Consider the following 13201-nt stretch of genomic DNA (forward strand, 5'->3'; position numbering starts at 1 on the left):
TTTGCTTTGCTTTGTTGCTGCTGGAAGTGAAACTCACAATAATGGTTCATAATTTGGAACATTTGGCATTCGAGCCATTCTGATAGCACAAGGCTATTAGGAAGGGAGACGCTGCTGCGCTTCACAGACGTAGTCTTCAGTAGTTTCACAGTAGGGGGGGCGATGTTGCTGTGTGCAATCCCAATTGCGCCATTTGCAATGTAATTTTTTGAATTTGGACCATGATGCCTGCAACGGCCTCATTTGACACGACGTCACGGGATCTTTAGCCTCCACAATGAAGCAGACGGCTTGTAGGATTTTAAGGTCACGCGCCCACAGTAATAACCGGTGGCCAGCCTACCGGATTGCAGCTGCGAACCCTCGCAACGAGCAGCGAACGTGCGACCGCCGTGCCACGCCACCGCCCTCACGGAGTGTGGCGTGTCGTGTGTGTCTGTTTGGTTCTCCCGCAGCGCGGGGAGACGCCGCTGCACATGGCGTCGCGAGCTGGGCAGCTGGAGGTGGTGAAGACGCTGCTGCAGAGTGGGGCACGTGTGGGCGTCAAGGCGCGGGTACGCAGAGAACACACCAGCGCTTGGCCTCCTTGCAGAGTTGCAGACTTCCGGTCACTTTCTCCATGCCACTGCTGGCAAACGGGCCTCCGCAGGAGCGAGCTTGAGAGAGCCACACACTCTAGGGGGGTATTTGGCCTCTTCCGAACTGGCCAAGTAGGAATGACCCACTCTTTACTCCACCAGAATTCGAGCGACTGTGTTGGACAGATTTATACTGCTGGGCGGACAGAGGAGGTGGATTTGAGAAGCTTTCACTGTTGTTTCAACTGCCATGCTGGGAGATGGTATCCAACCGGTGACCTCTGGATTAAATTTCCAGTGCGCGCACCATTACACCACGGCCGTTAAGAACCCCCAAAATAAAAATTGCATTTATCAGCAATTAATCGGGGGTGGAGCAGTGATCTAGTGGTTAGCGCACTGCACTATAACACTTGCGTCCTGAAATCAATTCATACCAACAGCCAACATCAGTGGCGATAAATATCTCAGGTTCATCAAGAGTGGTTAAATAAGTGCAAGAAACATTCTATTGACTGCATACAACTCTCTCTGTTCACTGTCCCATCATCCCCAGCAGATCTTTAGGTCCAGCATTCACTTCTCTAGCAGTATTCTAATTGTGCATCTCTTCATAGCAAACTACTTTTTGTGATTTTGTTCCACACGTGGCTATGCAGTCCAAACAATTAGAAACCCTTCCTTGATCTAATGTAACGCCACACTTGTGTGTTCAGTGGACTGCAGGTGAAGCTATCCACGAAATTGTGTGCACGTGGTAAATTGGTGGTGTTCTCCACAACCCCCCCCCTCCCCCGTTTCCTCCAACCTGTCCTCCCCACTCATCCATTCCTCACTTTGCCAACTTGCCTGGAACTTACCCCTCACTGCGCCATGCCCCCTCTCTCGACACGTACCGCTTTCTCCCCCGAAACTCCCCCCCCCCCACCCTCCAAGGAGGACCAGACGCCGCTGCACATCGCTTCGCGGCTGGGCAAGGCGGAGATCGTGCAGCTGCTGCTGCAGCGAGGCTCCGACCCCAACGCGCCGACCGCCAGCGGCTCCACGCCGCTCTACTTTGCCTCCAGGGAGGGCCACGGCGACGTTGCCTCGCTGCTGCTGGAGAACGGCGCCGACATCTCGCCGGTTACCAAGGTCAATTAAGGCTCAGTACATCACGGCGCTTGCAAACAGACGGTGCTTTACTTTGCATCCGAGGTGGCTCTCCTAGGATAGATAGTCAGGATTCATTTTTTCACTGAATGTTTTCTGGGTCGCTGCTAGATTGGAGTCGTGACTCATAGTAGCTGCGGGCATCGCAAGAGCTTTACAGCCCCGAACTTCGACTTTTATGGAAATGCTCCCATAAATCATGTAAAAAATTCAACATGCGGAAATGTTTGCATTAGTTACGTAATCACAGATAGTGCAGCGCAGTGAGGTTGCAGATGAATACCGTGGAGCGAGGCCTAAGTCCCGCCTTACGCCTCGCTCCACCAAAACTAAGCCTTCACCGAGCACAAGCTTCACGAGGAAGGATTCAGGTAAATGTATGTTTTATTGCATTATGTAATTATTTTCCTTTTGTAGCATTACGTAATTGTTTGTTTTCTATGCTTAGAACAATTTTTCCCATGTTTCTACTGCTAGTTTTCTTAATTTTAAGTTTATTTCATGAGTTATTAACCGTATGTGCCTTTTTTTAACACGATTACACTTCGATCACTCATGGTCTCAGCCAACAGCGATCGGAGAAGTCTAGGCCTAGCCTAATGCTCGGTAAGTGAACATTCGGAAGTGACTGCTTTCCGTTAACAATCAATATTAACATTTTTGTGGTATGCATAAACAATTGGATATAGTATATGTTCCATTTGTTTAATTATGGGTAGCGTTAGGGTAGATATTCGACGCAATGAAAGAATAATAGGAAGTGCAGAGTGGATGTACAGCGATACAGACAGCGATAGAAAATGGACGGCAGTGCAATACAGTGCTGAGAGAAAAGAAACCTAGTGATCGGGTAGGGGAGGCACAACTATTTCCGGCTCTAAGATTTTATCTTGATTTTGGGGGATAATTGTTCAGTTTCCGACATGAAAAATTAGGGTTACGGATCATGCTCGGGAACCTAACCCTTCTGTAACCTGAGGACTGCCTGTACCGGTCGTGGTGTTCTGGGCATGGGAATATTTTCCAGGGCGCCAACCCAGGCAAATCCAGCTGCAATTAGGCCCACGTGTTACGGTTATTTGGTTATCCAGGAAAGCTTTCAAGATAACCTTTTGCAGCATTGGTGTCTTCGTTTCTTGGTTTTTGTTTGTTTTCTTATTTAATCAATGTTTTGTGTCTGGGACGAAGTCTGGATCTCCCCACAATAAAAAAAAATCATACTTAGCAAAGGACATCACTCAAAAGTTTGCACAGACGGGTTCGTGAAACCACTGCTCGTGGTCACCTTGCAGCCAGCGTCTCCCGGTGCACTCTCACTATTAATAGTGACCCCGTGTTGTTAACCAGGTGAATAGAAACATCCCTTCACGACATTTGTCTTCTCCATTGGGGCATTCACATTTACTCCTTTTGGTGGAGTTTGTTCGCGCTTCATGGGGCTGATATTAACAGCACAATGCTCGCTTTCCCTACTCAGACGTTGGGCTTCATCCAAGCGTCGTCTTTTCAAGCATAATACAATGCTATTGTGCAGTTAACTCAGTGGGGCAATCGCAGATGAGAAATAATGGCAGTAATTACTTTATTTTAATCGAGATTGCCTTGATATGTGCAATAAATGTACGGCTATATTGCATTACATCAAAGGCAGTTCAAAGACAAATAGAAGCTATTGCACGTATAAAAAACAAAAATATGCACTGCAGTGTGCGACCACATATATTCGTCAATAAGTGCATTACTAGTGTTGTAAAGTAATTTATGCTGCAGCATGCAACAATAGCTTTACAGCTATAACAATAATGCATTACTGCTCTGCTTTCTTATCCCATTTTATACAATAATAATATGTAAGGACATTCTCTGGGTCGTGGGGAAATGTGATCTATGTTGCTTATGGAAAGACTTTTCCTTGAGCAGTGATTATAAACCCCTTATGGACCTATGGGCCACGGGCAACCCTCTAAACAACGATTTCTGCAGACCACCATGCGCCAACAATGCACTCTTCCAAAGTCAAACGACTCGTTTAATTCGTAGAATGTGCAACACTTCCACAGACCACTTTGCCACGGCCTTGCGGGCACCTCGGTGGGAACTCGCTGGGTTTTAGTTCGCAACCAAATGCATCAGCAGGAGTTGTGGGGTGTTTAGTAACTTTCTTGGTGTGCCCTACAGAAAGGGTTCACGCCACTCCACATTGCCTCCAAGTACGGCCGACTGGAAGTCGCCACTTTACTTCTGGAGAAATACGCGTCTGCTGACCCCAAGGGCAAGGTATTAGCACTGCTGACCCATCACACATGCGCACCCACATGTACAAATGCAAAGACAAAGATTATCCGTAGAGCCTTAACAGACTGTTGGGGCAAGTGCTGTTAGCGAACAACTATGAAGACCAGCATGGCATACGAGGGGGTGGGTGGTCAACCCCACGCCTGGCTGTCTTTGTTTCCTGATTGGCGATATTTACACACCACACCAGGTACTAATTTTAGGCTGAGTCGATCTAGGAAAGACCCAGGACTGGTTCTGGTCATCATTGGTGTTGGCCGTGAACAGGAATCAAACTCAGGTCGCCAGGTTCGTAGCGCAGCACGCTAACTGTTCCACGACCGCTCCCCACCAACATTCACACTTACACACACACCAATATGATGTAGAAATACAAGAGTAGCAGTAATTTAGTTAGAAAAATCTACAGTAGATTACCTACTTAATAGAACCATTGTGAAAGTGTATATCAATGTTGTGACAAAGCTATTTACGCAAGAATAAACGTTCTTATTTCTCGGCCAAGTTACATGTTTTTGTTTCCAAATTTCATTTCAACTATGCTTTTGGCAGCGTCACGATATGAGATGAAGTTTCCATTTGGGGAATCTCACAGAGCAATGTAAAATGGCCCCTTGTCTTTGAAAACGGCAGCTCGAAGAAGGAGCGGTTACAGACCTAATTCTGAGATCTCTGAAAGTGACCCATATTTCGAGGAACGGTCCTACCAAATCTAGGTAGGGCACGACTCAAATCTGCCTTTGGGACACGGAGCAGCCAATCGTCATCAGGCTGGGTGCTGCTATACAGCAACAGACTGTGAAGCTTCATGTTCAGCCGCTCATAACCTTCTTCCGATTGCTTCGACATCACCAGAACTGATTTTGACTCACCACCCTGCAAGATTTTCTGACCGGGGTTGCGGATCAATAAAGAAATAAATAACGTGATAAAAAAAAAATCTGCACACCACCGGTGTACTACCGATTCGTTCATTTATATTATTGTTGTATTTGGAATTTGTTATGAGATGGTTTGTGCTCAGCTAATGGTTACTGGGCTGAGACTATCCACTTACTACACCTTAATCAGTTTCCTGACACCGTATTCAAACCCAGGGTCTCGGCAGTTGCAGCTCAGTGATGTGAACTCGAAGCGACCGGGCCACCTCCAGCCAAATACAATTATTAAAGACGTGTATCCACGCATATGCTAGAACAATTTGTTATTCTGTTTACTCTGTAATCATTCAGGGATAATATGGCTTAGTTCACGATCAGCACCCCCCACTTACGTAAATTAACGATATGGATTATGCGTGCGATTTTTGGGTATGTCCGAGGAGTGATGGTCCAGTGGTTAGCGCACTGTGCAATCTGAGTGTTCTTTCAAATGCTTCTGGTCTCCTTCCTAAACCTGGGCCTCCGAAAGTCAACGAAAAATGTAGCACTTGGATGAGGTGTGTGAACATCATCACTGGGGAGGCAAAGGTGGCACGGCATGGTGTTGGCCACGCCACCCCCTTGGGCACCATACCGGCCTCAATATGAATAGGTGCTCGCAAACAATACATGCCAGTCTACAAGGCTATATAGGCACCAACCAATGAATTGTTTGGTTTTTAACAGTCCCTGTTTGCTCCGGGTCTATGTGCACGGGTGCGAAATAATGATTCTGGCCAGTAGGTGGCTGACGGGGCTCTGGAGTAGAAACCTCGTATCCACACAGCCGCGGAGGCAATGCAGGCCTGCTCAGTATGATATACATATTGTTGCGTTTGACAGAAATTCAAATTAATGGGTCTCCATCGACCTGGTGCCCCTCATCTATCCACTTCGAATGTGCAAGATATAGAAGGGAACCTATGTGTGTCTGTGTGGGTGTGCACGTGTTGTGTTCTCGTTGGGGTCTACAGGTGGTGCATCGGCCAGTCATCTTAGTCAGACAACCCATGGCACTTGGGGTCTGTCCCGTGACCTTCCTGCCAGCGGGCTTTCGACAATTCACGTGGCATTAGAGTGCACAGCTGGCACAAGCGCCATAGTCATGGCACTGCCGCTTCATGCGAATTGCGGTTGTTGTTGTGTTCTCGTTGGACAGAACGGACTGACCCCGCTGCACGTGGCCACGCACTACGACCATCAGAAAGTGGCGCTGCTGCTGCTCGACAAAGGGGCCTCCCCGCATTCAACTGCCAAGGTCAGCCCAGCTCACACACCTCGCCCCGACGTGCACGCACACCGTACGCTGCCCCGCGCTCCTTGGATATTGTAAATAGCCTGGTCACAATAGCGGTGATTGACGTTTGTTCTTTCTCTCCATTTTATTTTTATCGTGAGCAAATTTGACCACAAAAATGTGAATAAAACTATACATTTTGTTGATTGCAGTTTTTCAAGTAATATTGACATAGTTTTAATTTTATTGAAATGCATCGTATTTCACTTTGTGAACTTTGGAAATTTCTTTGGCATTGTGTGCAACAACAAGTGCTGACAATGACCATCAATACTGACATTTTCTCACTTTATGCTTTCCTTTATTCTCAACGTTTCTTCCAATTGTCATCACAATTGTTATACACTGCTCAAATTCACTCTCCTGAGGCATCGTAACAATAACAGAACGATCCAAGGGGCCGGAGCTTATAGGCACGGTGGTTTGCACGCTGTGCTGTCTATCGAGTGACCTGAGCTCTATTCCAATCCAGGGCAAAATATCGGCAGCAAATGATATCTGATCCGGTCGTTGGGTCTTCATCAACACATTTTGGCCATCGTTGTGCAGTGTGGTCAAACAGCCCCCACGATCTAAACAAATGGAGAGGTCCATATCCAGCAATGGTTTGGAAAATGATTGTTAATTCTTATTCTTATTATCAATTAGATATATAACATGATCCATGTGCCATTTATATCACTGCAGTGGGATAGTTTTACTTAAAATAGATTTCACCCGTTCACTCCGGTTCAGTGAAGGGACATCTGGCCATGACATTAGCACTTCGTGCCCTATCTTTATGATGGAATTACTGGAATATTTGATGATTACCCAAATGATCAGATTATGTACTCGCTCGGGAATATTTCCACATCGCGATTTGCACATCCCACCAACACTGTGCAAGAGGCACGCACTCCGACCACCAGGCGACCAAGTCGGCCTACGCACCACGTACCTCCAGACACGGTCCTCGTTTTGCGTTCAAAATTCGCGACTTGATATCCAAATGACTCAACCGCTCTATAGTATGTATGTACGTATGTTGATCTTCTTTCGCTCTGTACATAGCCAACCGTGCTTATTGGAGGTGTGGGGGAAGGACAGCAATCTAAACACAAAGCGCAGTTGTAAAGAAAGGCGTTTTCAATCTTGATTTGAAAGTGCATAGCTCCTGTCACTGATGACAATTCAACTCTGCTGAGGATTTTACCTGCTTTGTTTAATGATCAATATCGGACAGCAAACCTTCTACCTACCTTACCACCAATATCATTAATGAAGCACAGAATGCTCTGTTTGCTGTGCTGTATGTATGTATGTTTAACTTATTTCGCAGCACATGTAACCAATCATGCGGGGGAAGGACAATAAACTAAACACAAAAGCAGGTCTACAGAAATTAGTTTTAAATCGAGCATTAAAAATGCATAGATACGAGTGGCTTCCTAATATTGGAAGAAAGAGCGTTTCAGACGGCCACAGAAGTGCATCTGCTAAGCGCGTGATTGCCACGTCATCGAGACCAATACACCTTCTCACTTCATTTTCTTGGCCACCGCCATAAGGGGGGGGGGGGGGCGTTCTCCACGGTGTGGGACCGCCGTGTGTGGGGGCAGGTGCCCCAGTAGTCGCACGAAGCGGGGGGTCACGGGCGTACAAACACATGCCGAATCGGCGTGCCAGTTGCTGTGGCCAGATCGATGTTCGTGTAGAAACAGCGAGACGCTGCCGTTGCGTGAACAGCTGTTTGTTCTTTCTGGGCACGGCCTGTTAACGGCTCGCGTACGATTCGATGAATTCAATCAGAATGTTTATTTATACTGGAGGAATCCGATGAGCCGTAAAGCTCTTTTTCACAGATGTCCAGTCGGGGCACGGGGTAAGAGCATTACAACAAAGTGTCATAAGAGGAGAGCCGTGATTCTGTTCACTTTGTTGTATACAGTATCTCGTTTGTAGCTTCTGTCTCATTTGTGCTGTGCTATCTCGTTCACATCGTCTCATTGGTACGGCCTCGTCTGGGCTGCCTATTTCATTGGTCGTCTCATGTCTCCTCTCTTGTTTTGTCGTTAGCGTGTCGCATTCGTGCGATATCATTTGTTTAGGCTCATTTGTTTGGTTCATTCGTACCATTAGCCTAAATGTACATGAACATGGACTGGCTTTTGTCAATCCACTGCTGGATGGGGGCCTCCTTGCACCACGTGGGTTGTGGGGGTTATTTTAACCATGCTTCACCACGCTGGTCAGTGTGGGTTGGTGAAAGCGGGACACATAGACGTGGGAGCATGAAGTACAGGACAACAATGGATTTTGCTGCACTGCCCTCTGCTGCTCACCATGTGGCTCCGCAGCCTATAGCACCCTGAAATGCATGGTGGTTAATTCTAGATTTTAAGTTTTCGTGACTGCAAGGATCGGTAAAGTCACGTAGATGGAAAAGAAAAATGAAAATAACTAAATTAAATCACGACGTTTTGGAGGCAATACAAGCTTCCCTCGTCAGGTGGAACAGCCACAGCAAAATTACTGTGGCTGTTCCACCTGATGACGGAAGCTTGTGTTGCATGGTGGTTACCCATCCAAGCACTGCTAAGCTTCCGAGATTTGATAAGAAGGCATTGCCTAAAGGTATCGGTATATCATTTGCCTAGATTATAAATAATACATTCTAACACGCCAGATGTGACGCGTGTATTGTGAGCATAAGAATCAGTTTTGCTCCACGACTCCATGAATAACTCGGGAGTTGTTTTGATCACACACAATAACTTGTAAATACATTTACGACTAATTAATCCACGACCACTTGCATTGGTTGATATGTGAAGGAACAGGGGGTGCTGAGAATCGCTGGGTATGAACAGGACGCCTTATGGGTTTGATCATCACCACGCACAATGCACGGACTCTGTCTGGTGCGATCACACGTACGTACGTGTGTTGATTTTTTTTGCACCGTACATAGCCAACCGTGCTAATCGGAGGTGCACGGTTGGCTAATCGACCTTGTTAAAGGAATGGCGTCCGAGGGGATGTTCGCCAAGGAAAGACATGGAGCAGTGAAATGATCTCACGTGTGGCCGCCATACGGCTGTTGCATCGCAGCATCGTGACGGGTGGCAGCGGTTTGAGTAGACCTCCATCCAGCAGTGGATTGACCGTGGTTGACGATGACGACGATGATGATAATCCGAATGTGCCACAGAACGGCTACACTCCGCTGCATATCGCGGCCAAGAAGAACCAGCTGGAGGTGGGGAAGGTGCTGCTGGAGCTGGGAGCGGAGACCAACGTGCTGACCCAGCAGGGCGTGGCGCCGCTGCACCTGGCCGCCCAGGAGGGCCATGCAGACATGGTGGCGCTTCTCCTGGGGCGACACGCCAGCATTAGCCTTGCTACCAAGGCGAGCATCCACATGCACGCGCGCACTCACGCCCGTGCACGCACGCTCAAACTCATGCACTCACGCACGTACGAGGACAAAGGTCCTCCGTGCGGCATTTTACAAGTCCTGTTGGGGCACGTGCTGTTAGCGAGCACCTATGAAGGTCGGCATGGCACACGACGGGGTGGGTGGTCAACACAAATCTCTGGCTGCCTTTGTCTCCCCGCTGCTGATGGCGTGTACACACCACTCCAGTTCCTCATTTAGTACTAAGTCGACCTCAGAGGCACTCAGGACTGGTTCAGATATTCGCCACTGTTATTGGTCACAAGTGGGAATTGAACTCGGGTTGCCAGATTTCTAGTGCAGTGGTTGCAAAGGACAACACAACACAGATACAAAGACAAAGGTCCCCCGTATAGCCTGGACAGACTGTTGGGGCAAGTGCTGTTAGCGAGCACCTATGAAGGCCGGCACGGCACACGAGGGGGTGGGTTGACAGCACCACGCCCGGCCACCTTTGTTTCCCCAGTGACGATGTTTTAAACATTCATTTGACACCGAGTTGACTTAGGTGAGGCCCAGAACCTGTTCAGATAATCGCCACTGGTCTTGGCCATGAGCAGCAATCGAACTCAGGTTATTCTTTGGTTCTTTCGGTAAAATCACGTTTAAAGATAAAATAATAAATTAAATAATAGCATACTACGACGTTTCGATTGCAACACAAGCAATCGTCATCAGGTATAAAAGAAATAGCAACAAAAATCTAACCAGAAAACTATAGACAGACATATAAGCAGACAGATATCACAAAGATACACAGAGAGAGAACACGTATCGGCACAAAGAGAGAGGGATCGTCTCTGTGACGAGGCCTTAAATATAGAGAGGGGGTGGGGGCGGAGAGAGGGAGGGGGCAGAGAAAAAATTAGCATGTCAATGAGTGGACGACGACGTGGTAAAGTACGCAAGCTTGAAAATTAGGAGAAAGACACACTAAAATTAAATAACCTAGCAAAATATCGAAATGTAATGTAATGCAACACAGAGAGTCGGTCAACACACAATTAACGCATAGCCTGGTTGATTACGTAATTCAAAGATTGCTAAGTTAGAATTTAATTGTGAAAATTCCAAAGAGAGGACACAGGCAGAGAGAGAAAACAAAAAACCAGAGAGAGAGAAAAAAGATAAGCTTAAAACTTCCCCGTAGAAGTGGTTCAATCTTAATTTTGGAGCTTTCGTGACTGCAGGAATTATTATTTGGTTATTTCGGTAAAGTCATGTATAAAGATAAAATAATAAATTAAATAATAGCATACTACGACCTTTCGATTGCAACACAAGCAATCATCATCAGGTATAAAAGAAATAGCAACAAAAATCTAACCAGAAAACTATAGACAGACATATAAGCAGACAGATATCACAAATATACACAGAGAGAGAACACGTATCGGCACAAAGAGAGATCGAACTCAGGTTGCCGGGTTTGTAGCGCGGCGCACTGAATGCTACGCTATTGCTCCCCACAATACATGCACACACGCACACACACGTGCACACGTGCTAATTCGTGCAATCACACAAGCCAGTACCTCATGTTTATGCATGTGCTCACCCACACTTGCATAATTAGAAATGTGCCTAGAATGCAAGTAGTATGAAAAGAAAAGTAGAAGTGCCGCCCTGCAATTTTTTGCTCACATCACCATTGGCAGAATGATGTCTACTAGAGGGAGCTTTAGAGGGTGTTTGGCCTACTCTTCAATGCTGGACAACATCTTGAAAGAGGTGGAATTGCCAGTGCTTTATTCCACCATCCAGGACCTCCCGATCGATTATCTGTGGTGAACCCACGTAGACGCCACGAAGGCGAGATGTTTACTACCTCACCTGGTATACAGGAGATCGTGGGTTTAATCCTAATGCTGATGCCTGTATATTTAGTGTTTGCATTTTCTCCATGTGGTCTTGTGAATTTTTCTCTTGGTCGTCCGGTTTTTCCCTCTACATTTAAAATCATGTGAATATTTGGCTACTATAAATGTTCACGTGATAAGCCACTTGGTTGAGCTATCATTTGTGGCCTGGTTGCTTCTGAAACAGCTATCTGGCTCAGTGGGCCTTACCTGGTAAATAAAAAACCGTCGAGAATAGTTTTTAGTCTGAGAAAACTGCCGCACCAGATAGATGGAGCCGGCGACCTCTGGATTGAAAATCCGGCATGCTAACCATGCCACCACCGTAGCCTTCTCCACAAGCCAATGGTCCTTTGCCCTAAACAATGTGGAGGCGTTTTATTCTCGGTTTTTTTAAACTGAAGACATGCAAGACAGCAAGTGGACCTGTGCTGTGTAATGGTGCAGGTGTGCGTTCACAATGCGTTGTTCTCATGCCCACGTGGCTTTTAGAACATTGCTCTTTGTGTCTTCTCATTTCGTGCAGGGTGGCCTCACAGCCATGCACCTCGCCGCTCAAGAGGACAAAGTGAACGTGGCGGAAATCTTGACGAAGCATAAAGCTGACGTGAACACCACCACCAAGGTACCCCGACCGAGAAAACGCCGTCAAAATGCTGAACCGGCCATGATAATTATTGCTATAATTTAATACATTACATTTTGACGTGAAATGCACTCACGTGCACAAGCTAGTTTGGGCAAATGAAAATAATGTGACCGTGACCAGTGTGTAAATGTTAACTGTGTCCATGGGAACTATTATGTTTACCACTATCCATCTGATCTGTTTCTGCCTGCCTCAATGCAGCTCTGCTACACACCACTGCATGTGGCAAGCCACTACGGAAATATCAAGATGGTGAACTTCCTTTTACGAAACAGAGCCCTCGTCAACGCCAAGACCCGGGTAAGACATCACGCGCAGATACTGGGCAGCGCTTGCCGATTCCTTCTAAACTCTCGCTTGTGTAACGCACGCCGCTCGGGAATTTCTAGGAAGGTGTTTTTAGGCCTTTCGCGATAACCTGCGGTCGTTGTTTTATAGCAGCACACCGCTGGGCTGTACGTGTGTTCCCGCGGACGGAGCGGTGGTGGAGGTTTCTGTTTTTTTTTAATGCACTGCAGAACGGCTACACGCCGCTTCACCAGACCGCGCAGCAGGGGCACACGCACGTGGTCAACGCCCTTCTGCAGCATGAAGCTTCCCCTAACGAGCTGACCGCCGTGAGTTTCCTGTCCATCATTTCTGTCGCCCCACACAGCCGAGCAGTTCACGTAACAAGGGACTTTGCTGGGGGATTAGCACTATTCCTGCAGTTGTGGCATTCGGGTTATAATCTGCAACAATGGCAACTTTATGCAAAATTCTTATTGAAGATAGAAATTATTTTCTTTCAGTTAAGCCTGGTTTTGTAGAGTATACGTATAAATAAATAATGAAAGTCCAGCCATTCTCAATAGACAAATGGATGAAGGCTTCCCAATGCTATGTAAGTCATGGGGGTTTTTGACCATACTTCACCACACTTCATTAGTGGTCGTTGGTGAAGCGGGGAGAGGGCAGGACCAGTTCTGATATTACTTGTCACTGATGTTATCCATGGGCAGTGTGCATTGCT

The 13201-nt window shown here is 46.9% G+C and overlaps 1 protein-coding gene across 9 annotated transcripts in view; it reads left to right on the top strand.

Moving 5' to 3' along the window:
- Positions 1-13201, top strand: part of LOC144720730 (uncharacterized) — a 275382-nt gene that overhangs the window by 193934 nt on the left and 68247 nt on the right. For all 9 annotated transcript variants that reach the window (XM_078597741.1, XM_078597737.1, XM_078597744.1 and 6 more), the window contains 8 exons: positions 456-554; positions 1515-1712; positions 3909-4007; positions 6105-6203; positions 9436-9633; positions 12067-12165; positions 12391-12489; positions 12708-12806. In XM_078597741.1, coding sequence (XP_078453867.1) covers positions 456-554; positions 1515-1712; positions 3909-4007; positions 6105-6203; positions 9436-9633; positions 12067-12165; positions 12391-12489; positions 12708-12806 — 990 coding nt within the window. The remainder of the gene's footprint in view (positions 1-455; positions 555-1514; positions 1713-3908; positions 4008-6104; positions 6204-9435; positions 9634-12066; positions 12166-12390; positions 12490-12707; positions 12807-13201) is intronic.

Source organism: Lampetra planeri, chromosome 9 (genome assembly GCF_965212315.1).
Source record: "Lampetra planeri chromosome 9, kcLamPlan1.2.h2, whole genome shotgun sequence".
NCBI classification, from domain to species: domain Eukaryota; kingdom Metazoa; phylum Chordata; class Hyperoartia; order Petromyzontiformes; family Petromyzontidae; genus Lampetra; species Lampetra planeri.